The sequence below is a fragment of the Pempheris klunzingeri genome, chromosome 6 (genome assembly GCF_042242105.1).
Source record: "Pempheris klunzingeri isolate RE-2024b chromosome 6, fPemKlu1.hap1, whole genome shotgun sequence".
NCBI lineage: Eukaryota > Metazoa > Chordata > Actinopteri > Acropomatiformes > Pempheridae > Pempheris > Pempheris klunzingeri.
Window position 1 is genome coordinate 13,433,374 of NC_092017.1, and position 26,467 is coordinate 13,459,840.

A 26,467-nucleotide genomic window follows, 5' to 3' on the forward strand; every position below is an offset into this window, starting at 1 on the left:
CCAGGAATAGTCTCACATTAGAGGCTTGTAACATACATTGTACAAACTATCTCTCTGTTTCCTTTACATAAGTGAATCAAAGCTGCAGATGCTTGGATGATGTCGGTTAGGACTCAGCTGAACGTAAATTAAGGCAATTGCTCCTCTTTTGCAAAGTTAAAGAGTATAAAATTATAAAATAGATTAAACTGTAGCCTTCATGTTACTGACGAGTGCCAGTGACATGTGTATGCTTTATTTTTCTTTAATCTATTTGTTAGTTTATTCAACAGAGAAAACAGATAGACATTGTTTTATAAGAAGAATCTTTATCGGCATCTCGCTGCAGCTACTTACCAGCCTCATCCTGCACTTGGCTTTTAAATTCAAGGCCTCATCGGTAATGTAAAGAAGCATGAAAAGAGTAGCAGGAGGAAGTTTAAAACAGCACATGTAAAGCAGAAATGATCTGGTCAAAGACAGCTGCCTTGACTACAGAAAGAGAAAATGCAGATACTGGTCAAACTTGTTTCACGGGTAGAAACATACGTGGGGACAATGTATCCACAGTAAATTTTGTTACATGACTGAGCTAAAAAATCTGTTTTGGTTTCCAAGGCTGTTATCGCTGTCCTGGCTCATTGTTATTATTATCATCACTCTACCGTCTGTCTGTTTATAACAAGACACATACCTGATTTTGACTATGATGAATCAGGAATAAATCAATTCTGTTCACCCAAACTCACATACTTCTGTTTCAGCTCTATGCTTCACTTCTTATATATATCATAGCCTATTCGTCATATGTTGATTAAAACCTGACTGCATGTCAAGAATGAATGTGATTTTTGTGGTGTAAAGAAACAATATTCCTCAAAGTTTAAGTACATAAACTTTATCAGACTAGTTATTAGTGTGAAATGAGTTGCTTATCCTCTAGATGTTCACATTACTTGGACACCTATGCGTGGTTATCTTTTTCCGCATATTCTGTCAAACAGATGAGGGGCGGGCTCTGCTGGATCACAAAGGAGGTCACTTCCTTTTAAGGAAAACACTCAGTCTCGTCCCGGGACACACACGGCACCGACAATCCTGTGGGGGGGTTTGATTTGTAACGCTTGACTCTTCAGAGTCAGTGGGGCGACGTCTAAACGCCTAAACACCGCCCTCCCCGGCTACACCGCACCAACGAAACACGCAGACCTGACAGGCCGGGAGGCGAAATTACGTCATCAGGGAAGCAGTTGGTTTCCATCCAGGGAGCAGCCCGCTGAGACCCATGTAGTCATCTAGGAAGTTGTCCCACAGTTGAAACCCTGGTTATTTTTCTACCTGTGAGTTTTACAGCCGCAGACTTTGCAAGTTTTTACGTTTATTTAAGATGGAACATCCCAAAGCATCCATGTCTTACATCCCAGGACAGCCGGTGACTGCTGTTGTGGTAAGTTTGGTCGAAACGTTATGGCTGTTTCAATTTAACTCTATTGTTCTGCTGCGGGTCCGACGGTAACATAAAACTGAAAACTCAGTACAAAAGTCTGAACTAACTACTGTTAGTCAACCACGCTGCTCTCACTGAGGCTAGCTAGCTATGTTAACTGCTAAACCCACTTTGTTTGTTAGGCTACGTGTTCACTGCGGACACAGGATAGCACTTCAGTTAACCTGGTAATGCTACATGTATGCTAACCAAACAACTCGTTAACCCGCTGTATCAGGACACGGTGCACTGATATGGGTTAACAAATACTGCCAATATTTTGCTGACGCCTGTTAATTAAAAGACGGGCATTTCTTGACAGATGGGCGTCACCTCGGTGTGTATCAGGCAGGTTATAGGTGTTTTTCCATGTGATAGTCAGGCACCCACCCTCTATCAATAACAGGCCCTGTAAGCTGTTTTTAGATCATGGATGTTTAACTTCAAAGTTGTGAAGTGCTTGGATAAAGGAATTAAAGCAGCACTGGTGGAAGTTGACAAAGAAAATATATTTACTATATCCTCAATAGTGCTGTATTTCTGAGGTAGATACCAACATTGATATTCCAGAGGGCGATTTTTTATATATCAAAGAGTTGTGATAAACATATGAACACTTGGGACATAAATTCCTCAAGGCTCCCAGGTTGAAGAGCTCTCTCTAACTGAGCCCAAACATATTTTTTTAACATTATTATACTGTAATTTCTTGTTACTTCTGCAAAAAGATAATATCAGCCAAGCTGTTGGCCGGCCCGAAATTGGTTGGTTTTGCTCAAACATACATTTTCACTTTTTGATATTAATACGACATCGTCCCCTCTCATGTCTTCATATAGAAATTTACTTATCTGTAAACAAGTAGTGTCCTATTTATAGCTTGAGTGATAGATAGTCTACCAGTCGGGTGTAGAAACCTCTTTTTACAGTGAGACAGAAATGGGTTGTAGTGCCTTGTAAGTCCTGACCAGCCGATTGACTCGTACTCCGTATTAACAAAGCTCCAGACATCCTCAGACTTCATTGTGTCAGCCACACCACTCAGTGAATGTCTGGTTATTCATCATCACACACACAGGCAGCCTTTGTGTTGAGGAGTGCTGTGAGGAGGAGTCCTACTCTCAGAGTCATCCATCCATCTGGTTAGTGAGCCTGCAGCTGCTTGTCAGTGTCAAGACTGCACTAAAAAAAGTCTCTGTTCTACTGTGGTGGACTTCACTTACCCGGGAAAAGCCTCTGAAATCCACCATTTGTCGTGCGCTGTGACTAGTCGGGGAGGGTAACTTTGTTGTATACAGTCGTTTTCCTGTTTTCAAATTGATAGCAGCTGAATGTCATTCAGCGTTTACATCAAATCAAACCTTTTTTTGCATTTGCAATATTTTTAAAACTGTTTAACGTCATTATCCTTTACAAACATGATCTGTTGGATAAAAGACTGTGCATGGACTTGTTGAATAGTTAAATTCATCTTGCAGTTTTGATCAATGACAGAGTGACACATTGCCTTGTAAGGCATATATTATTTTTGTGCTTCTTATTTGTACTGAGCCAAATAATTACGTTTAGAAACTGCTGTGGAGTGTTTGGGAAGGATTACATACAAAAACAGTCCTCTCATACGGTAATAAAGAGCTAAAAAGTGTCTTTAATCAACAAGAACAGTAATTTACAGGAGCTTGTCTTAGCGACCCTGATGGAGAGACATATATTGACAGTTATGCAGCACTGATAAACCAGCGGTTCAGATGTCTGGCACATGAGACTGCTGCCAGTAAGCCAGTGTCCCCCGTGGTCCTGATCACTAACTCGTCAGTAATTGTAAACAAATCCTGAATGCCTTTGTGCCAGGGTTTTTAATTTGGCCGGATTATACTCTATGAAGATGGCGCTGATTTTGTTTTGTTTTTTCCGTCTAACAGCAAAGAATTCAGATCCAGAAGTTGCGGCAGGACAATAATCTGATCCTGGGCTTCAGCATCGGAGGAGGGATAGACCAGGACCCCGGGCAGAACCCCTTCTCTGGGGACAAGACTGACAAAGTAAGTTTTTGCGTGTGCATACAAGTGTATCAGGTCTTTATTTACTGGAAATGTATGCAGTAAACACAGGTGGGTGATGGGGACCAAATTACTTAATGCATGGCATAGTATCATCATAATACAACAGATACAATCCTTTAAAGCAGTAACAAAGATGATAAACAGTTATAGTGAAAGGCCTTGTGTGTGTTTCTGGAACACAAAGCCACCAATTACTTTCTGACATGGCATAGCTCCCTACCGAACTCTTCTTCTGTTCCTCATCCCATGCGCTGTTGAAGCCCCGTGGCACAATAGCAGTGCTCTGGTGAGCTACAAATGGGAGACAGGCCTGAACACATTACCAGCAGCCTCAGGACAGAACAAACTACACCTACCTGATGTCATAGAAAGAAATGATACAGGTTTACACAAAGCTGTGTCTTACCTGCTGACAACAGATGTGCACAAGGACATGAAAGTTGAAGCCTGTTCATGAGACACACACATAGAACATGGTGTATATACAGAGAATTAAATTTAGAATAGAACAGGATCAAATATAGAAAAAAACAATACATAATGTTATATATATACATCTGGGGATAGTGATGATAAGTCTTCATCTTAACATTACAAATTCCACATCTTGGAAAAATTGTCCATTATCTTTGACTGTGTTAGAGCACCGAACGATGGAGCCAGGTCTCTGTAAAGGTGTGGCTCAGGTCTCTGTAAAGGTGTGGCTCAGGTCTCTGTAAAGGTGTGGCTCAGGTCTCTGTAAAGGTGTGGCTCAGGTCTCTGTAAAGGTGTGGCTCAGGTCTCTGTAAAGGTGTGGCTCAGGTCTCTGTAAAGGTGTGGCTCAGGTCTCTGTAAAGGTGTGGCTCAGGTCTCTGTAAAGGTGTGGCTCAGGTCTCTGTAAAGGTGTGAGCATAAACAGTCTGATTTGTCATTGCTTGCCCAGTGTGAGTCCCATTTTGTCCACTCCACCTTCCCACAACCTCAGCCAGGTCCAAGCCGGGTTAGCTCACCTCTTATCTCGGTGTATCACCGGCTTTCTTCCTTCTCATCTGTGACAGTCAATTCAATCGATTGAAGGAAAATTAAGTACTTTTCATTGATCAAGTACAAATGCCAAAAAATATGTGGGCACCAGTTTGTCAAATATATGCTGCTTTTATTAGTTTTACTTCATTGTAAATTGAATGTTGATTATATTTGATATACTTATGGACTGTTGATTGAACGAAACAAGCAAGTTGTTATGGATGTTTTTCACGTATTTTTAGGCAAAACAATCAAGAATCAATCATGAATCAAGAAAATAACTGACAGATGATTGAAATAATGGTCAGGCGCAGGCTTTATTCTGGACTTATTGTTAGATCTTGGAAGCCACTTGTTTACTACAGGCGTTTGTGTTCTCTCAAGACATCGAGTTATTGATAAACTGTCAACCTATTATCTACTTGTGCTGAATTTTACCTCATACAAGGTATGAATCTAAACATGCTTAGATCGTCCTAATTTGTTTTTTCAGAGATAAAAAAAAAGCTTTAATTTGTTTCTTTCACAATGTTTATGATATTGAGGATGTCTGCAAACACACTTTCAGATCATATTCTGATGGTTTTGCCAATTTATTCACTTCAGTTTGTGCTATCAATTGAATTAAATATAATTCATTCCTAGTCAACAGTGAAAGAACAGTTCAAACATGTAGATCAAACCAGAGAGACTACATGATACTACAGTATATGTTATTTAATCTCTATTTGTTAAATGTTATGATTTCCATATTTTCTATTTGTCTGCTTTGGTGATACAGCTGAGATCATGTAAAATGGTGAATGTGTTTGTGTCCGAAGGGCATCTATGTGACCAGGATAACTCCAAGTGGACCAGCTCAAGACGCAGGCTTGAGGATGGGGGACAAAATAATGCAGGTGTGTGGTGAAATAGAGCTTTGGTCGAGATCCACAAGATGGCACCATGTGTACACTATAGAGTCAGAGAGGAGCTGTACATCAGGAGCGGTAAATGTGAAAAAACGTTTTTTCTCAAACTAAATGATTGTCTTGATCCTAGGTAAACGGCTGGGATATGACCATGGTGACCCATGACCAGGCTCGTAAGAGACTAACAAAGAAAAGCGAGGACGTGGTGCGGCTACTAGTAACCAGGAGGTCGCTGGAGGAAGCTGTCAAACAGTCTATGTGCCCCAAACCGTAACGTAGTGGCACTGCTTATAACCACAGACTAATGCAATAGCCAGGGACTGAACACTCTCATACACTGAGACTCCCACTAAATCAGATGATGGTGGCACAGAGGCCTTTATTCCTATGTTTATGCAAAAATATTACGCGGACCACATCAGATCGTTCAGATCGATCACATTCAGACGCCTGAATCGGCAAAAGTTCACTCATTACGATCCGTCACTGAACAGGGAGAGGGTGCTCCTCCTTTCCAGTGACACTCAAACCCATCTCTAACTTTTCCACTAAACTTTTTATGTGTCTTTGTAGCATATCTGCCAGTCCCAACAGGGCTCAAATACATTTAGTCTAAATCTGTTCTCGAGTTAAACAAAGAATTCACTGAGAATATTATAAAGACTCTCATGATCTGAAATGCGTTTTTGGAAGAGCTTTCAGAAAATACTGCTTGCAAAACTCTTAACTGTGCATCAGTTTTAAATAACGCTGCATTCTTGATCCATTCCCACTTCCTCAGTCCACGCTTGACAGGAGTATTTTTTGGGAGTAATCATAGTCTTTGTTGATGCCAGTTTAGGACGTCTTCGAACATCTTCGATCTTTTTGTATTAATGCCTGTTTATTGTATCATTATTGATTAGCGTTTCATCTCATTAAGATAATAAACGCAGTGTTTTACTGTCATTCCATCAAGACTACAGCATCAAATGCCAAAGTAAAAGCCAAAGTACTCTGCAGTGATCAAAATATGCAAAGCAGTGGTTGTAATTGTTTTCTTTTTTTACACTCTACAAAGTCTGTACAAAAAAGCATTTACCTGTATGTTTTAATGCATACTAATGTCTTTTCACTAATTATTCTTTTACTGATGCTTCTTTCTGTTCTATTTATCTTACTTTTTGTTGATGTCTCTCACATCTGTGGTGGGGAAGTAACATCCGCTCTCTTCATGTGTCTGTTAAAGCAACAGCACAGCTCACAGTGCAGAGTTTTCACCAAGTGACACTAATTATCTCTCATCCGAACACCATTCCACAAGCTGGACCTACTTTTGGGTAACACCTGTCATATTTAATATACTCTCTCAAGTATCGTTATCAGATTCAACAAAGGAAAGTTGGTATTTTTGCCATTTTTATGGAAGCAAATCCGCTAGTTTCACACTGGAATCAGCTGCGTTCAGATTGTCTCAATCTGTAAAATGTTTTGAAGTTGTTAATTGTCAGTGACCAAAGTCAAAACTGTAAATCTGAACCAAGCAGGGGTGAATGTTGTTTGATAACTGGGGACGTGCAGAGCAGCCTTAAATTAACGCTTAATACCACTAAATGTAATCTGATTATTTACTGCATAACACTGCAAATGAATGATTCATTGCTAATCATAAACAATATTTTGGCTTTGAAATGTTACAGTACTGAAATTGTTATAAAAACACTAATCTTGTATCTTTGGGTGATGTTATTGGCTTGTTATGCTAGGGGTACATATAATATGTTTTGTATGTGTTGAATAGAACCATTTGATTTGTATGATACTAACAACCTTATGTGGCAAACTTGATTATTACATTTAAGTGTTCAGTCCAACATGAAATACCCACTGTGAAAAAACAGGTATTATTAAAGTGAAATGAAACTAATAATGCCATTGGGAATCAGCATTATGCTGATATAACAGTAAATACATGTTAAAGGTACACTCTGCCTAAAGGTATCTCCCTATTCAAAGCAGCCAAAATACCACATGGACGGAGTCAATTTTACGCTTTTTATATATATTCCATTTTGTATTTAAACCTTTTGATATCGCACAGCAATGGTTCCCAACCTTTTTGGCTTGTGAGCCCTTAAAATTGAGCCATATCTTACTTGTGACCCCTCCTCACAACTCATGGCCAGAGTGTTGACATAGATTTTGAATGGTTCAATTGAAGACTGATTGTTTTCTTCTCAGATCATTTCAGTTAAAGGATTTTCAGGGGCCTCACAAGCCAAAAGTATCTACAAAAACCAGAAAAGACTAAATTTAGACTGACATAAATACTTTGGTGTTTTGTGTTATCATCTTAGGACCCTGAGGAGTTGGGTACTTTGGTACAGTGGTACATTTAGAAATGAGACTAATGTAAAATCACTTGCAGTATTTTCTATTTGAATCACGTCCTCCTGCCTTTGGATTTTGTACATGATAACTTCCAGCAGAGCAAAGTTTTGCATTCGACTGTACACATTTTATTGTATGAACGTTTCTCAGATATAAAGTGACTGAACAAGAAATAATGTTTTTCTGCCGTTTATTGACAAAGCACCAACATAATATAATATCTTTTTTTTCCTACCCCTCTCCTCTCCACACTGCAAAGCCTTTTTTATCTTACAGGCCCTTGAAATAGCTTCATGAAACCTGTTATAAAGTAATCAGCTGACATTTCAAAGCAAAGAATCTATTCCCTGACCTTTCTGTGTTTACCAAGGCATTTTGATACAGAGAGCTTTCTCGACTTTCATCTCTTAAATATGTGAGCCTGGAACCAATCACTTGCCTTTGAACTGAGGACTTGAGGAAACAAACAGTCCGTGATGCAGCAAAATGAGCAGAAACTATTCGCAGAAAGTGACTCACTATTAAAAAGCTTGTGAGGAAAGGTTGATTTTAATGTGTTCTACTGGTTCATTTTGGGTTTTGTCTTTCAGACGCACTTAATTCTCTCTTTAAAGCAAATGTTTACGATTCCTTCAGATCTGTGGCTAAGAGGGCCTGCTTTCATCATCTTTGATTTAGTACAGGTTAATGCACTTTACAATTGTTCTGACCAAGTTAGTTACTGGCTTCATGAAGGCAGGTGATGTATAATCTGTTGTACTACTAAGGAACTGACGGTTTTCTGAGTGCCAAACATGGCTGAGCTGAATTTGCTGTGTAATGGTTTTTAAGTCTTAAAATAAAACCTGGTCTGCGTCACATCATGAGAGAGGGTCGATTTAGGGCAACGCTGAGCTAATATCCCCCCTTTGAGAAATAATTGATGAGCAAACTGTGTGTGTGTGTCTGTGTGTGTGTGTGTGTCTGTGTGTCTGTGTGTCTCTGTGTGTCTCTGTGTGTGTGTGTGTGTGTGTGTGTGTGTGTGTGTGTGTGTGTGTGTGTGTGTGTGTGTGTGTGTGTGTGTGTGTGTGTGTGTGTGTGTGTGTGTGTGTGTGTGTGTTTCGTTACAGAGACCCACAGAAGGAAGCATGCTCCATTCCACTTGCCCAGGCATCGTAATACTATTACACCATGTTATGAGACAATAAAGTGGTTGCACAAACATCTCAGCCAGTGCTCAGACTCACAATGTGAATTTGCTCCCACCAATACCACAAATTTAACACATTGCATGTTGCTTGGTAACTAATGGACAACTATAAGTGGGAGCAGTGACCACCCAACTTCATTACAGGAGGTCCTGCGTGCTGTTATTTAATCAGCATTTACTAATTATGGATACTCTTCATAGTTGTGTCGCCATGTTCCCCACACAGACTATTTAATTATATTAATTTATACCCTTATCAAGCCATTTAAAGCAAAAAACTGTACAAAAAAATCACATCTAAACTAATCAAAAAATTTGATATGTTGTGCCTAAAGAATGCAACTTTCTCTACGCTTAAAGATAAATGTTCCTTTCTGCAGGCGGGTGAATAATTACTCTATCTAACAGTGGATCATACATGATCCTTGCCTCCCACGTTATGGCAGGATAATTGTGTTGCCATGGTGATGCAATCTGCTCCTATCGCTTTGGTCGTACACCAGATTGGAACCGGAGGGAAGCCCAGCAGCCTCGCATTCATCTGCATGTTAGGTAGTGCAGTGAAAGTACGGGCACGCAGAGGTTATCTGTGCGTTTTCGTTCTGTTGGCAAAGGACAGAGGAATGTGACGCTCTTATTTCTAGTGGCTCCATCTTTACTGACACGTGTGATATCAGATAACAAATATCCCTGACTATTTTCTAATTTCCATTTTTCTGAGCACTTTACGGACTTCTTGATCTTCCTCTGCAAATTGAAATGAACCACTGTGGGCACGAAGTCGCTAAAGAGCTCAGATAGATGGTACCTCTGTGATAAGTGGGTAAATACATACCACTGAGGAAGACCTGAGGATGCGATGGAAAGCTCGGGAGCCTCTGCTAAATGGACCTTGTGGTCGGGTTTATTCAACTGTTGTTGTCAAGGTCAAGAATAAACTGTCACTCTCAGCTGCTATGAAGCTTTGGAACAAGAGATGGAACAATATTGTCATTATTTTTTTCTCCAAATCTGAATAACCTTTAGAGGAAACTGTACTCTTTTAAAATGGGACTGTTATTTCCAAACACACCATCTTTAAATGCTTAATGTTCTTCCTGTTTTATAGATATCACGACAACCCAGGATGGCAGCTTTAGACTTTAAACAATGAGCTTAAACTGCTGCAAAGTTCACCTCTGCTGTTGCATTCTCCCGACCACCTGTAACCTGCACATGTGGTATATGTTTCTCCACATGATAGATGATAAAATTGCACAAATGTGGTGCAGTAGTTTGTTTTTTTCCCACTGTGTGGACAGCTTCATGCATATCAATGCAACTGTAGTGAACACAATGAGTGGGTGTGAAAGTGGAAATGGGCAGCTGGGTGTCAAAGGGCTACAAACACATGAGTTCCCCAGAGTGGTTCAGAACAGTGAGCAGATGCATGCTGGAGAAGCAATGTGCGTTTATCCTGCAGACAGGACCCACGTTCAATGTTTAATAAGTAAAATGGCTGTTTCTTCAAGCATTTATCTCATCATGAAAGCCATTAAGAGAGCAGTTTATTAGTCTGAGAGTATCTCACGCTGGCTCCGTTATTGCGGACGGGCAGCAGGTGGTTTTTCTTTATCATTTCTTCTGTCTCCTGAAGGATCCTTAACCTCTCCTCCTCCCACGCAGACCTACCAGGCGCTCCTCTCCGCCTGGAGGCTCCGTGGAGATGCGCACACCGCTTGATAGTAAAACGGGAGATAACGGTGAGGATGATGAGGGGAGATACAGTGTGTGGGCATCACTAGTTCATTACACACGGAGAGAGAGAGAGAGAGAGAGAGAGGCATCCACATGACGGTGTGAGGAGCGTCTTGGACAGACAGAGTATGTATGTAAGACTTGATTTCCTATAAGCTTTCCTGATAAATAATCCAGAACAGTTCAGAGATAAACCTGACACGGTTTGAGTGAAAGTTGTGTGGAGGATTGTGAAGTTTAATTCCCTGTTTTTTTTTTTCTTTTCTTCAGCGTCTTCAGGGAGGACACGCAGTTGAAGACGGAAGGATTTGTCTCCTCATGTCGGCTTGACTCAACGAAAGGCAGAAACAGGGTATCTGATCTTTATTTTCTGTTCATTTTCCAGCTAGTCTCATGTACTAGCTGGTGCATTTTCATAGGGGAATTACAAGAAAGGAAAATCATGCATTTGTAAGGGAACCTATCTATCTATCTATCTATCTATCTATCCATCTATCCATCTATCCATCTATCTATCTATCTATCTATCTATCTATCTATCTATCTATCTATCTATCTATCTATTATGAAATCATTGACATGCTAACTGTTGCTAACTGTCTACACATTAAAGGGATATACCAGAAATTCAGTATTGCACTTTCATAAAGTTAGAGGAGTTGTGAGATTGAGATTTAAAGAGGAAATGTCAAAATCAGTCTGAGGTTGTCTTGACTTTTGACCTTAATTCACACATCTTCCTCCTGCTTCCAATGAATTGTAGCTTGTTAGTGTGTTTAGAGTAATTAAATGCTCTGGTCTGATTGGACAGTATTCTCCTGTTTCTACTTCACTGGCACTCTTTGTGTAGTTCAGCTCCTCAGTGATGTGTTTCCACAAGCTAATTGTCGCATAATCACTGGCCCAGCTTTTCCTCGGTTTGTTTAAAGTTCTTTCACTGCTTGTAACCAGACTATCTTGAAAACAGCCCTGTTGATATGCCATTCTGCTCTGAGCTGTTTTTGTTCACACTCCTGCTGACTGTCAATACAATAATTCTATGAAACTTTTACATAGTTTAGTGAAATAGAAAAAATCTCTAGGCTTCTGTTTCGTGACTGTAATTGGTTGTAGCCAGTTGTCACTCCCATGTGTCAGAGGATTTAATTTGCATAGTTCTCAGCTTCCCCATGACGCACACAAAGACTGTTTATAAAGATGGGTGACACGCCTCCATTTCCTCCCACTGTACAAAAATGAAGCCAAAATATCCCAGAGAAGGGCGCTGCCATCTTGTAGTGGTGATGTCATTTGGAGCCAAAGTCTGCACAGTAGTGATTGGGGGATGGAGCTGCAGTATCGAGGTCCCACCAGGGACCCCAGGAAGTGCCCCAGGCTTTGAAGCCAATTTGACATAGTGGCCAAACCGTCTGATTACAATAATGGTGTCCGTCACGTGAGGCCATCGGGCCAAAAAATACTTTTTTCCATTGACTTTTGTTATGAAGATGTGTCTGTAAATTGGCGGATAAATTTTTTTAAGCTTAACAACCCCTGTGAAACAATTAATTTCACTCAGAATTTGATCCATTCAGTACGATAACATTCAGTCCAGAAGAGCCTTACGATTCAATTATTTTATCCCCATTCAAGTTTGCAGAAGGTTAACTGGAAATTATCCGGCTCGGCAGGCCTGAGAAGCCTGTGTGCATCCTCTGTGGGCTTCACAATGCGGAAGCTTGGACGTCCATGTACGGGAAGACCTGGGTAATTTTATACCTGGGAGGTCAACCTTTTTTGGCAACTTTCATAGGAATGAATGGGGTCCCACCTTCAACACTGTATCCACTTGTCTTTGTACATTCAAGGTTCCCACAACATACATCTGCTTGTCATGAGCAGTGAATTAAAAAAGAATAAGTATCTGCCAGCCACAGATCCTGGTTTTTTTCCACGTAGCTTATGTTAGACTTTTTGTTGCCTTTGCTCGCTAGAAAAGACCTACACAACAGCCAGCCACTAGAGGGTGATGGAGATATTTTGGCTTAATTTTTGGGGAACTGTCATGACATCCATCTTTAAATACAGTCTATGGTGGCACCACTCCTTGACTTTGAATTTTTCAGAAATGATGAGCGGTGCCGGTGTTGATTAAACTGGGGGTGAACAGGATGTGCAGACATATAATATGTGAGCAGATGTTATTCACTCAAGTTAACACAGTAACTATTTCACTGTACTTTCATAGTGACAGTGGGCTACACATGTACTTACACAACCGGAGTTCTTCTATTTCTCATTTTCTCATGTCTGAAAAGGAGACCATTCCTGTGCAGTATCTGTGTTTACTTTGTTTCATTGACTATGACAGAGGGGGATGATTGTGTTGAGCAAAAACAATAGAGCAGAAGACTAGAAGACTAGTGCTCAAGAGCCTTTCTTCAATTTCTTTCACATTGTCTCCTGCCTCTACAATCTCCATCGTTAACAGGGACTTGTTGAAGAAACTGCCAATCAAAGTTGTTGTTTTCCACATATGGTATCTATCCATGGCTACCAAAGCCGCGACATACAGTTTAGTTTTTGAGGAGACGTACGTTAAATCCCTTATTTATTTGTGTGTTTGATTGCTTGCTTGCTTTTTGTAATGGTTTGTTTGGTTGTCTTTTATGGATTTTTTGTTTGTTGAAAATGAAAATGAAAATTTCTTTGGTTTAACTTAAGAGCCTATGCATGTAGCCTAACCCCTCAACACAAAATGATAAATCAATAACTTTTGTTGAGGAGACATTATACAGCTGAACAGCACTCTTTATGATAAATAAACTGGTTTTCATTTGTAAAATTGCCCCTTAAAATCCTTTTTGGTCTGGATGCTTTCTTGTGCTGGCTACATTAGCATGTCACGTTGTACAAAAGGTTCTTTGGTGTACAATCACACGAACAGGCTTCTGTGCAAAGTGTTCACTGAAGTAGATCTGTAGAGTAAAGACATTCTGACATTTTAACACTTTGATGGACTTGTCATGGACGGCAAAAAGGTTGGCTGTTCAGCGTGCATGTGCGCACACGTGTGTGTGTGTGTGTGTAGGTGTGAGAAGGTCATATGAGAGGCCTTTTCATGTCTGTCTGCTTATGAGAGCAGAGCAGTGAGACGTCCTGTCATTGTACCACTCAGCTCTGGACTCTCACACTCACCGTCCTCACTCTGTCGGCAGCTGAGAAGCTGTGAGTGGTTCCTGACTTTGATCGGACTGTTTGACACAGACTTTTAAACCATGAGTGGTGAGTAACCAGTGAGCCGTTCGTTAAAGTCTGTGAAGCTGAGAAGTTTCTTTTAACTATATATATTGTCTTTTTATGTTGAGAATAATGAATCTTTGAATTTATCTGGACAGAAGAGACAGATTTTTTTTTGAGATTGTTGCACATTTTTGTATAAAATAAATCAACTGATAAGTTATTTCTTACATACATCAAAGCACCAGTATTGTGATCTAGCAGCACTGTAATACAGCATAAAAAATATTTCTGTATTGTAAGAGCTTGAGATGAGATCCCTGTATGTCCCTCCGAGTAGGTTTTAACAGGTCAGTCTGAAGTGGTTTTCTGTTGAGGTGTGATACTGTATGTGCTCTGCCTTACAAGCTGCCTGCTCTTGTACCAACAATACTGTTGACATCAAGTTTGATACTAAAGTATTTGCTAGTGCTCCAGTGCTGCAGTAGTTTAGATACTTATTGTTGTCTGCTTTAAAAAAAAAAAAGCCAGTTTCAGCTTTAGTGATGCTTTCCATTATTATTGTAGACCATTTTCCTCCTATTAGCCTGATGTTTATCACTGTCCCCATCCATTATTGGATGTTTGGGTAGTTGGACAGATGGGCGCTGTCTGCAGTCTGACCAGGACAGAGCAGTTTGAGTCAGAGTCGGTGGCTTCAGACTGGTCACTGGCAACACAGCTGCTCAAATGAAACTCAGTGACAAAAATGCTTAAACAGTGTAATATACTAAATAGACAGTTAGAACTACAGTTGTTTTCTCAGGTTGTGAATAAAATAAGATTATGGCCTGTAATATAAAAAATGCTGGCAGTGTTTCTCTTCATTTACCCATAAAATCGTATCAATAAACCTAAAAATTACGGGTGCTGTAATTCTGTTGTATGTTTTGGGAATAGTGCTTCTGAACTATTAATGACAGAATTGGAAACAAGTCAAAACAGTTTTTAAATGACATGAAGCTTGCCCTGGTTGGCTCCAGTTGGCTCCTGCAGCTTTAATGCTGGACCTGGATCAGGCTGTAGAGGCAGCTGCTCCGGCCTTAAGAAAACCTTAATTTCTTTGAGTTGAATTCAGCTGGAAAGAGACATTTTCATCACACACTTACCTTCACCAGAAATACTGACATACATATTGTTTCAGACTTAATTACCTAAACAATGTTTTTTGCCATTATAATTACTCAACATATGTTTACGTAGTTATGTAACATACTGTATTGAAGTATTTTGAAGTATTTTTGAACAACTGTATGGTGTTTTATTTGAAATGTGACATTAGAGTGATGACATTAAATGAGCGGAGAGAGATGGGTAACAAAGGCCTCCATTTCTTAGCTGTAGAGAGAATATGCGGATGAAGGCTGCTTGAATTATAATCTCTTAAATAATATATCTTTAAACCAACCTTCTGATATGTGTAAGTATGGTGGTGACGTGTTTAGCAGCTGATGTTTTTTTACAGTTAAATTCCTTCACTAAGGCTTCAATTGTTGTCATTGTTTTTGCTGTGACTCTGATGTACTGTGAACATGGACATAACATTATAATTACATTTTACTGTGGTAGTCTGTTTCATTGCAAATGCAGAGCTGTAGGAACCGGCAGTGGATTTACTCTCATCCATTCAGTTCATAAACCACAGTCAGCGGTTAAAAAGGATAATCAGCACTCTCTCAAGTCCGTCAGACTTGTTGTAAAACGTTGTGACTTTGCTGCATATTTAATCAGATGTTTCCTCACACACACACACACTCACACATAAGCAGTAAGTGTGAACAGTGCTGTGTGATAGCTGATTATTCTGCATATGAAACCAAGCTAAATAATGGGCTTGGATTATCCAGGGTCATCTCGCAACCTGCTCAACAATGGGTCCTTTACACTGTGTGTAGGATGTATAGATAAATGTGAACCTCAGAACAATGGACAAAAGAAAATCAATAGACAAGAATGATGCAAACAGAATAGACGGAAATCTTTGGAGATTGTATTTAAGTGATTATCCCTCAGGGAAGAATGAAAATATAAAGGTATTTGAGCTCATTGTGACTCTATTGGATGTGAAGGACAAGAGGCTGGCTGCTCACTGCATTTGTCTTTGGGCGCGGGGCTTTAAGTCTGTTTGCAGAGGGTGATTCAGAGGAAACATTGTAGCCTAGATAGATAAGAGAAGTGAGACCAACAGCCACGTGCTACACACAGACTGCTTTGTGTTGTTCACCAGAGGGAAACACGGTAAGACTACTGTTGTTACAGCTCTTATTCATTTAAACTTATTTAAAATGAGCACACTGAAGATTTAGAAACACAGAGTGGATATTTACTTACTCGCTAATTCAAAAAAAAGGCAGTTAATGCAGCTTTTTTATCATGTAATTAGAGAACCAGAACTACTCTCATAGTTTGTTGTATATTCGAGGTCATGCAGTGTAATTTTAAGTTTGATATATTCTCTGGATACATTAGCTCAGTTGGGGAGGATTGTTAATTGTTTATTCATAACCTTAACAGATCAGACAAAGTCACCGTCAGAATGATACAATATGAGGTCATGAACAAGTGTTTTTACTTTTCATTTATCAGTGTAGACAGTCAAGTGGAGAAATGGGATGTTTTTACTGTTGAGTTATTTTGCCTCAGCTTTTGGCTCATGATTATGATTGAGAACTGACTTAAGTCTATAATGGACTGTTACATATTAGTGCAGGTGATCTCAGTTTGGAGTAGAGCTGTAAAATGATTATATGCTCACTATGCTCAGTCAAAAGATAATTTATATAGTCTGTTAGCCAAACCCAAAGGTGATGTCTTCAAATGTATTTCTTGTCCAATCAACAGTCAAAGACAAATTCCAAATATTTAACATATGAAACAGAAACAAACCTTTAAGAAGCTGGAACCAGAGAATTTTTTTTGCCATTAACGGTGACCTATGTCATTTACCAAAATGTTCATTAATGTTTTTTCCATCTATTCACAGATTTACCCCTAGATTCAAGCAGTTTATATGAAAAAGTTGGCATTTACTTTGTGGGCACTAAGAAGAAGAATTATAAATTGCTTTTTTTTTTTTAGCTACTCAGCCCATTATGTCCCAGCCAGCATGTATCTGTCACCACATATTAAGAGACCTCCAGGGTCACAGCCGGGTTTGGTTTTGATTCTTAATCTGAAACAGCTGCTTAAATTGGACACATCAACACAGGAGCCGTAGTCCATTTGATGTGACTTTCTTTTCCTGTTTACACTCAGAAATCTTTTTTGGGAGCTGATGCTTTCTGCCTGTTGGTCAGTGTCATCAAAATGTCAGCCAGCCTACGATTACTGCCAAATGAGAAAAAAAAAATGTAATACATGACCAATATCTCACCCTATGCCTCACTTTTCTCACTGTCCAGTTTCACACGAGACCTGCCTCCTGGACCAGGTTCTGGAGCTGATTATGAACGAGAAGCCCCCCACGAGTGCTAGTCTTTTCCTGAACGAGGACGCGGACAAACCCCCCCTGCCAGAGAGAGGAGACTTGAGGAGGCGCCTACGCAGGGCCATGGAGAGGAGAGCCAGCAGCATGAAGGAGAGGATGGGCTCCATCAGTAGGGAGAGTGTCAAAGGTTTCCTCAAGAGGAACCTGTTTGTTCTGTTCACTGTAGCCGCTGTGGCTCTGGGTGAGTGAAGAGAGAAACCTGTTTGGAGGTTTAACACTGTTTTCTCTGCTGTTGGTTGATTTTATCTGTCTTTGTGCTTGTTTGTGGTTGTGTGTGTGTGTGTGTGTGTGTAAATGTATGCAGGTGTAATCCTTGGATTTACTTTACGCCCCTTCAACCTGTCTCTGAGGGAGATCAAGTACTTTGCCTTTCCTGGGGAGCTACTTATGAGAATGCTACAGATGCTGGTGCTGCCTCTCATCGTCTCCAGTCTGGTCACAGGTTGGCTTTTAACAAGCACAGAACAACACGTAATGCTCCCAGCACGTTTCAGTAGTTTACAGGTCAAACCCTGAAATAGCAAAGGTGAAGGAAGATCATGTCAAATACTCTACACAACTTTAAATACAGACAGCTCCAATCACAGCAAGAAGTAGCTGTAAATTCTGAATTAAATGCGCACTTTGAGGAATCTAGAAACCTAAAGGTGCGTCATTATTTACTGAGCAAAGCTCTGAACTTAATTTCCCCTGTCTCAGGTATTTCTTCCTTGGACAGCAAAGCGTCAGGTAAGATGGGTATGCGTGCAGTGATCTACTACATGGTGACCACCCTGATCGCCGTGTTCATCGGTATTGTCATTGTGATGATCATCCGGCCGGGGAAAGGCAGCAGGGACAGTCCGGTGGCCAACAGTGGAAACATAGAGCCAGTTCAGGCTGCTGATGCTTTCCTGGATCTCATCAGGTAATAGCTTAGAAACTCTTCCTGACCTATTTGTGAAGTTCAGCACAGTTACATCATTCACATTTAAAGTAATAGTCTGACATTTTTCTTAGCAAATGCAGAGACTCAGTGAATCAAGATCGATGCCACTCTCACATCTATACATAATATGACAGTACAGCCAGTAACCAGGTAGCTGGGTGCAGCGGCAGCCATCAAATTTCGTTGATTAAACGTAAATTAAAAGACAGAAGACATATCATATTAGGTAGAGAGCTTTAGAGACGCTGAAGTTTACCTTGGACAGAGCCAGGCTTGTTTCCCGTTTCCAGTCTTTATGCATAACTAAGCTAAGCTTCATATTTATTGGACAGATATGACAGTGTGTAATGGTTTTGGTGGTGTAGCTCGGTTGAGGCCGTGGAGAGTGGAGGAAAACAGCAGGTAGAAACTCACGTCCACACAAATGCTGGGATTTCAAAGGCTTGTAGTCTTTAATGAACACTCCAACCTTACCAAGCCCGGTTGTACGGCTACTATTGACTCACACATGAACAAAATAGTTGCCACCACTTAACCATCACTGTTGTTCCGAGAAACAAAGAAAATAGGAGCGAAGTAATCATGTCCAACCAGCGCGGGGGTGCATATCGTCACTCCGAAGCTAAAACACATACAGGCGCTGCTCAATGACGTTGCTACTAGGCGACCCAGTATACACCTTGTTAAAGGTACATTTCATAAATTCGACTGTTACAAGTGGTATTGATATTCTCATTAAACTCTCAGCAAGGATGCGAGTAGGTGTTTTTCCCAAAATGTTGAACTAGCCCTTTATATACTTTGGGACATTCAGACATAAAAAATAGTAGCAGCAGTGAGTGTGGAAATGCATACACCCATTCACCCACCGTATCTGATCAGACAAAGAGCTCAGTCTGGACTCTTATTATCATATGGTTATTTATTAATATAAAGCATTGTAAAATTTACTGCCTGTTGTGACTCATGGTGTAGTTTTACAAAACATGCACGTAAACATAATCATTTCTCCTTTTCATCCCAGGAACATGTTTCCTCCCAATCTGGTAGAGGCTTGTTTCAAGCAGGTGAGGCTGTCTTAACCCATCTGTTAGATAATGTTCATATTATTTCTTTTAACATAATTTATTTTCATTTCTAGAACACAGAAAACAATTTCCTGCTGTTTTACTCTTTAAGATAGCATTGAGGACTAAAAGGCAAAGTAAAAATTTCATTGTACAGTAAAACTTATTTTTATTTAGAACATGTTATTTCATTTTTGAGATCACATTTTTGCTTCATATCACCAGAAACCTAAATATCAAAATATAATTAATACATTATTTTGCTTTCATTTACATGCTCTGTCTTTCAGTATAAAACTGTCTACAAGAAGATCGTGCTCACAAGGAACGTGACAGTAGCCCTGAACCTCACCGACTCTCTCAACGTGACAGAGTCGAACCTGAGCGAGAACCTCAGCAGGGTGCTGCACACCATACAGGTGGGTAGCTGTGGCAGACATCTCCTCTCTGGGGACATGAAAAAGGACAAGGACCTAATTTATATTCATTTATACTGATATAAGTAGGATAAAAAATATTTACGACATTGGTGTACCACTAATCCATGTACACATTCATTTTCTATGGCAGGAGTCAGTGGAGGAGACTGTCCCAGTGTCCAGCTCCTCCAGTGGAGTGAACGCTTTGGGTTTGGTGGTTTTCTCCATGTGCTTCGGTCTGGTCATTGGCAACATGAAGCAGCAAGGTCAGGCCCTCAGGGATTTCTTTGACTGCCTGAATGAAGCCATCATGAGGCTGGTGGCCATCATCATCTGGTCAGTAAAGACACCTCTCTAATTCCAGAAGCTTTTTCTGTGAGATCAAGTGTAGAAGTTTCACATGCAATTTAAATTCCTTATTTTCCTCATCACACTGTGATTCTCTGGATATGAACTGTGTTATATTATTAAGTTTGGCTTGACTTGACCTGATCATCTTCCTAAAACCCCACTGACTTGCTGGGGAGGTCAGTCATTCTGAACGAAACATTTTCAGACCTACCTATTCAGTATGATGGAAATGTGCAGCCATAAAAGCATGGGGTCCTGGGTTTGGATATTTCAAACAGTGTTAACAGTAGATAGATTCAACAAAGAGTTTGAACAAGCTGAAGAGAATGGCCTTAGATGATACTGCCAGACAGAGTGTGAGTGAAATTAAAATACTCACTGATCTTCCTCGTACACAATCATCTCACCTCTCAGGTATGCTCCAGTGGGAATCCTATTCCTGATTGCAGGGAAGATCGTGGAGATGAAGGATCTGGCACAAGTGGGTGGCCAGCTGGGGATGTACACCGTGTCGGTCATCGTGGGCCTCCTCATCCACGGCCTCTTTGTCCTGCCACTGCTCTACTTCCTGGTGACCAGGAAGAATCCCTACAGCTTCATTGGTGGGCTGCTGCAGGCGCTCATCACTGCTCTGGGAACATCATCTAGGTGAATGTAATCCTTTGTTATCAGTCTGGATGAATGTAGACAGCGGCGACAAGATGATGGTGATGATATGGTCTTCATCTTTACATTAAAAGTTTGACATCTGGAAACACTGTCCGACAACTTATTTTATGGCTTTATTTTGTGTGTACTGCAGCTCTGCCACCCTGCCCATCACTTTCCGCTGTCTGGAGGAGAACAACCGTGTGGATAAACGAGTGACACGTTTCGTTCTCCCCGTGGGTGCCACCATCAACATGGATGGCACTGCCCTCTACGAGGCTGTGGCAGCCATCTTTATTGCACAAGTCAATGACATGGACCTAAACTTTGGCCAGATTCTCACCATCAGGTAACTCTGCTTTAGTTTTGGTTTACACGGGAGATGCTGGGGGAATGGGGCCCCAAATGTCATCCTTTCACCGCCCACTCAACACCTTTTAGTTTGGGGTGAGTGAAGTACAAAAACTTCCCTGGTGACAAACGCACATGTGACAATCAAGACAGATGTTATTGTTTTTCATTCAGTAATATCTATCTCATTTAAATTAAGTTTATATTCACTGGGCTGCTTGTTGCCATGGAATACAGAGTCAGAGACTCTTGTAAGCAGACACTGACGTGTGCGGAGGTTAAGGCTAAAAGCTAGACGTGATGGTGCCTTCATGGGCCATATGCATTTTAACATCCGATTTTACACATCAAAGTCTCACAGCTCATGTTGATTATGTGGGGGAAAAAGTTGTAAAAAGCCTTTTTTGCCTCCAGAGAGAGCTGTGCAAAGTTGCCTTACATGATGTGTCAGTGTCTCTGGGGGCTGAAGACTACAAGATTGAAAATGAAAACAAATTTGGAGGTGTGGAGTCACTAAGAGGTGATCATATCAGATCTCTGTGGCCTGCAGCTTACCTCTGCTGACAGCTATAGTGACTTGAAGGTACAACAGCCGCTACTAGCTAGTGTCAGGATGTCAGAGTGTTATTTTACCCAGTATACCGGGGCTGGACCTCTAAATGTATATGTCTTTTCCACAAGAGAACAGATTCAAGATTCAAGATGTTTATTGTCATATGCACAGAAAACCAGACAGTTACACTGTACAATGAAATTCTTACTCTGCAGGTACCCCTATCACCGAACAAATACTATCTAGTAGACTATGACACTATAACAATACAAACTAAGTTAGTTATAACACTCTAAAATTTGAATAAAGGGTCTAAATAGATAAATATAAGTCAGCAGTATAATGAACTATAACAATACAATACCTGAGCCAACAGCAGCAGTGGTCGTAAAGTGCACTGTGCATTTTGTAAACTTTGGTGGAGTAAATGTTTACAGCCATGATAAAGTGGCAGGGCACACAAGTGAAGGTAAAGTAAAAGGCTGTATGCCACACAAAGCTGATGACATTATGAAATCAAGAAGTGTTTTACTTCATTTACTGTGATAATTGTGTTAATGCCATGTGTGTATTATTTTCACAGTAAACTAAAATGTACCCACTGGGGTATATGTTATATCATGAGAGTAGCAGAAATAAGAATTGACTGTAGGATTATAAAATATTTAAATCACAATGCAAACCAGTTAGCACTAGAAGTTGTCTAACTATCAGCCAAACAGCAGCAGAGAATCTTGACAAAGTTTGCAGGAGGCAGGAATAATATCCACAGGCTAAAAGGCTAAAAAGCACTACTGTCTGGTACATGAACAAATCTGGCGAGCCCCCAAACCCTGAAGCCCCCAAACAGTCTTTTTGTTAATGATGAGTGTACAGGCTGCAGTATGTAGGTGAGCTGGTGTAAGGTATGCAGTGAGTGCATTCGGCTCCAGTACTCTCAGAGGGGAAAACATGTATCATTCTATTGATCTTTTTGCTTTGTTGTATTAATCTAAAAATGCTGTAATGTATTGTGTTGTAGTCATATAGAAGTATTTTTAAGGCAAAATGGAGACTAAGTCTGACCGGATAATCTAAATCTATTGGCTGATGCATAAACTCTAAGGGCTCAGTTCATGCAGTCTACTTATTATAACAACATCTTTCTCATTTTGAAATGTTGCTCTAATGTGTAAATTTCAGGGTACACACATATTCTTACTTATAGTCACCCTGTTATACTAAAATTGTATATGGTATAACCCTCTTTGGCAACGGGTGCACAACGTTCTACAGTTTATAGACAATATAGCTGTGTGAGCTTGAAGATAATAATTAACATACTTTTATAATTCCTTATGTGCTTCACTGTCACTGTCACTGTCACTCTACTACTCCCACCAGGAGTGCACATGTGCAGTTTGTTTGTTTCCCTTTATTAAATGTCTTCACTCTCCTCTCCATCCCTCCCACCGCCCACTCAGTATCACGGCAACTGCTGCCAGCATCGGAGCAGCAGGCATCCCTCAGGCTGGCCTGGTTACCATGGTGATCGTATTGACATCGGTGGGACTGCCCACAGAGGACATAACACTGATCATCGCTGTGGATTGGTTCTTGTGAGTTCCCCCTAAATGTCAGCTTGATGGGGATTGGTCTGTGTACTGTTCTGTGGGTCTGCCAGCCTAAATGTCAGTGTAAAGCTTCAGAGAGCCCAGAGGTCCCACCACCACAAAGGTTATCGATGCATAATGCAGAGAGACAGATTAGAAAGCCTGCGTTAAGAGGCACATTTATACATTTTGAGCTGTTTTGTTTTGACCAGATATACAATAATGTTTTCCGTGTCTGTGCCTCTCTACTGTCTCTAATCTGATGCATTCTCCTGACTCCCCAGGGACCGCTTGCGTACCACCACCAATGTGCTGGGCGACTCGCTCGGGGCTGGCATTGTGGAGCACCTTTCACGTGGAGAGCTGCAGAGTCAGGATGCTGAGGTGCGCAACTCTGTGATCGAGGAGAATGAGAAGCCCTACCAGCTTATCTGCCAGGAAAACGATTCAGTCAATCACCGTAACAGTGAGACCACAATGTGAAGACAAGTGCTCCACCCTCAAGGGCTTCATGTACCAAAAGCATTTTAGCTAGAGGGTTGGCTTGCAATGGTGCAGGAACAGTCTTAGAAAATAATAGGTCTTGGTCAATCAGCCAGAGCTTTGGGCAGTTCAAAGCTTGGCCCAGGGCTGCTTGATGACAGGAAATAAATACACATGCTGTTTAGGAACAGTTGCACATCCAATGCCTACAATATGAGTCTGTGTTTTTGCCTGGACTGCCAGTTATCCGGGAGTATTTTTCTGTCTGATGACTGTTGTTTTATTCAATGTCGGGCAAGCTCAATATGTCAGAGACAGTTTAAAGTAATTTTTCCTCAACTTCATCATGTTTTCGCACATTTTTATAATTTCTCATCCTTACAGTCAACATGATATACTCCTCACCAGCATCAGTGTCAAAATACACAGTATTATTGTAGAGAAACACCATCATCCACAAAGAAAAAGTAAACCAGCTGATTTTCCAATCTTGTGAATATGTAAATATGCATTGTTTTTTTTCTGTTGCATGACTTAACACTTAACACATATTATTTCATTTGCAAACACGTATTTTTGTCTTTCTCATTATGACTACCTCTAAAAGGACTTGGATACGGAGCTTCTATAGTGCTTCACACAAAAATACTCAATGGATCATATCAGCAAATGATATGACAATCCATCAATCTCTGAATTGTTTTGGATTTACATTTTGAATATGTTATTTAAGTTTGCTTGCACGATATTATTGTATAGTTCTGAATGTACTTGATTGTTAATCACTGGACAATGGTGGGAAGAAGAACCCATTTTATTTTGAAGTTGATATATTTCAAGTGACTTGCTAGAATGTTTTTCACTCAGTGCTTTCTTATAAATAGTATGCGCGTGTGTTTCCAGTATTTCTTTGGTGCTATTGCTTTGATGGGTACAGGACTATACTGCTAATTATCAAGTTTTCCTAGGAGAAGAAAGTAAACAAGAGAATGACACATTTCTGGGTTTTTTCCAAGGTAAAAATTCTTGTTTTTTCCATTTTGAGGTTTGCTTGATCTTGATTGATTTAGAAAGTATAAACAACAGTAGTTTGAAGATCATTTGAACACTTTGTGTTGTTGTTCACAAAAATGTGTTTTCTGCCTTTAAAGTCATACTATCAAATAAATGTGTAATTTCATTTTGTTATATTTTGACTGGAATCATATATTACAAGCTAATTATTGATTTCTTTTCATTATTTTGTGAAAAGGTACTGTGAAGAAAGTTTGTGAATGCCTTGAGGAATTGAATGTACAGTTGCTTTATGCTTTTTGATGTTGATTGTTATAGAGGTAGTGTGTAATTATGAAAGTGAAGAGTTGAATATAATTTGAATCAAAAGTTCTTCTGACTTTGTGCCATTTTTATGCTTACTTACAGGTTTGATTTTAGTTTTGATGCTTGATGTTATTTTGGTGAAAAACTCAACATTTTGATGGAAAGCTTATGAAAAATGTGACAAATAAATGGCTCAGGAATTGAACTGTTTCTCATTATTGTGTTTGTGGCTACCCCTGGTGGAGGATGTCCTCCTGTCTAGTAGCTGCTCTCCTTTGGGACACGAATGGGTCAAATTTATTATTATTATTATGAGAAAAAAAAATCAGTTTGTAATAATAACTAGATATGTTTAAACAATTTGATTTAAATTTAAGTAATTATCACTTAAAAGGAAAATCGCTTATCTTCTGTGCTTCTGTTTAAATGCCTTGTTGAATAATGTCTTACATTGCAAACCCTCCAACCAAAACTCACTAATCAATGCTCAATTTGCAAAAAGCTTTTTGTTTTTTTTCATTCGCGTAGATACTACTAAATGTGTTTACTTTAAGTGAACAAGGATTATATACCCCTTTACTGACTTAGAAATATAAACTGTAAGACAATGCTGGTTTTTAACAACAGTGGTTTAACAAGTGTCTTTAGCCATGCTAGCAGCTCCGTGAGGCTGCACACAGCGGTGCTTTGAGCTAACTGCTAATGTCAGCATGCTAAAGTGCTCACATTGACAATGCTAACAATATACAGTAGACAGTATATTATACATGTAAGAAAAACATGTAAGTTTATCATTTTCATCATCTTAGTTTAGTGTGTTAGCATGCTAACATTCGCCAATCAGCGGTAAACACAAAGCACAGCTGGGGCTGATGGGAATGTCAGTAGTTTTACAGATATTTGGGCATGAACACAACTTTTGGATAAATAAAAATGTGACTGGTGGCTCACAACCATTACAATTTATTCTGAGGGGAACAAGAATATCTGTATGTAGTCTCATGGTAATCCGTCCACTAATTGCTGAGATATTTCAGCCTGGACCAAAGTGTTGAACCCACCAACATGTTATACTGTGTACTGAGTAGTAAAATAAGACACGCACACACAGAGATACCCAGAAGAAGAGGCAGTTCCAGTTATTATTTCAGATTAATTTATAAAATAGTTCACTTGAGATACTGTGTTTTAGCATACAGTGCATTCTTCTACAATACTTGTGTGTTTCACACACAATTGAGCCCTCTAGGTTTTAACAGCCTTGCCATGT

General features: G+C 40.0%; 2 protein-coding genes across 2 annotated transcripts; both read left to right on the forward strand.

Annotated features, from left to right (window-relative positions):
• Nucleotides 1–1,093: 1,093 nt before the first annotated feature.
• tax1bp3 (Tax1 (human T-cell leukemia virus type I) binding protein 3) lies at nt 1,094–7,990 on the forward strand. The gene is made up of 4 exons (XM_070832044.1): nt 1,094–1,426; nt 3,388–3,507; nt 5,355–5,432; nt 5,575–7,990. Exons 1-4 carry the CDS (start codon nt 1,367–1,369, stop codon nt 5,716–5,718), a joined length of 402 nt encoding a protein of 133 aa, XP_070688145.1. The 5' UTR covers nt 1,094–1,366; the 3' UTR covers nt 5,719–7,990.
• An 8,183-nt stretch (nt 7,991–16,173) lies between these two features.
• Nucleotides 16,174–25,368, forward strand: slc1a6 (solute carrier family 1 member 6). Its single transcript, XM_070832060.1, has 11 exons — nt 16,174–16,236; nt 17,400–17,666; nt 17,790–17,927; nt 18,185–18,392; nt 19,438–19,480; nt 19,771–19,899; nt 20,051–20,235; nt 20,665–20,898; nt 21,053–21,247; nt 23,266–23,400; nt 23,679–25,368. Exons 2-11 carry the CDS (start codon nt 17,444–17,446, stop codon nt 23,875–23,877), a joined length of 1,689 nt encoding a protein of 562 aa, XP_070688161.1. The 5' UTR covers nt 16,174–16,236; nt 17,400–17,443; the 3' UTR covers nt 23,878–25,368.
• The last annotated feature ends 1,099 nt before the right edge of the window (nt 25,369–26,467 follow it).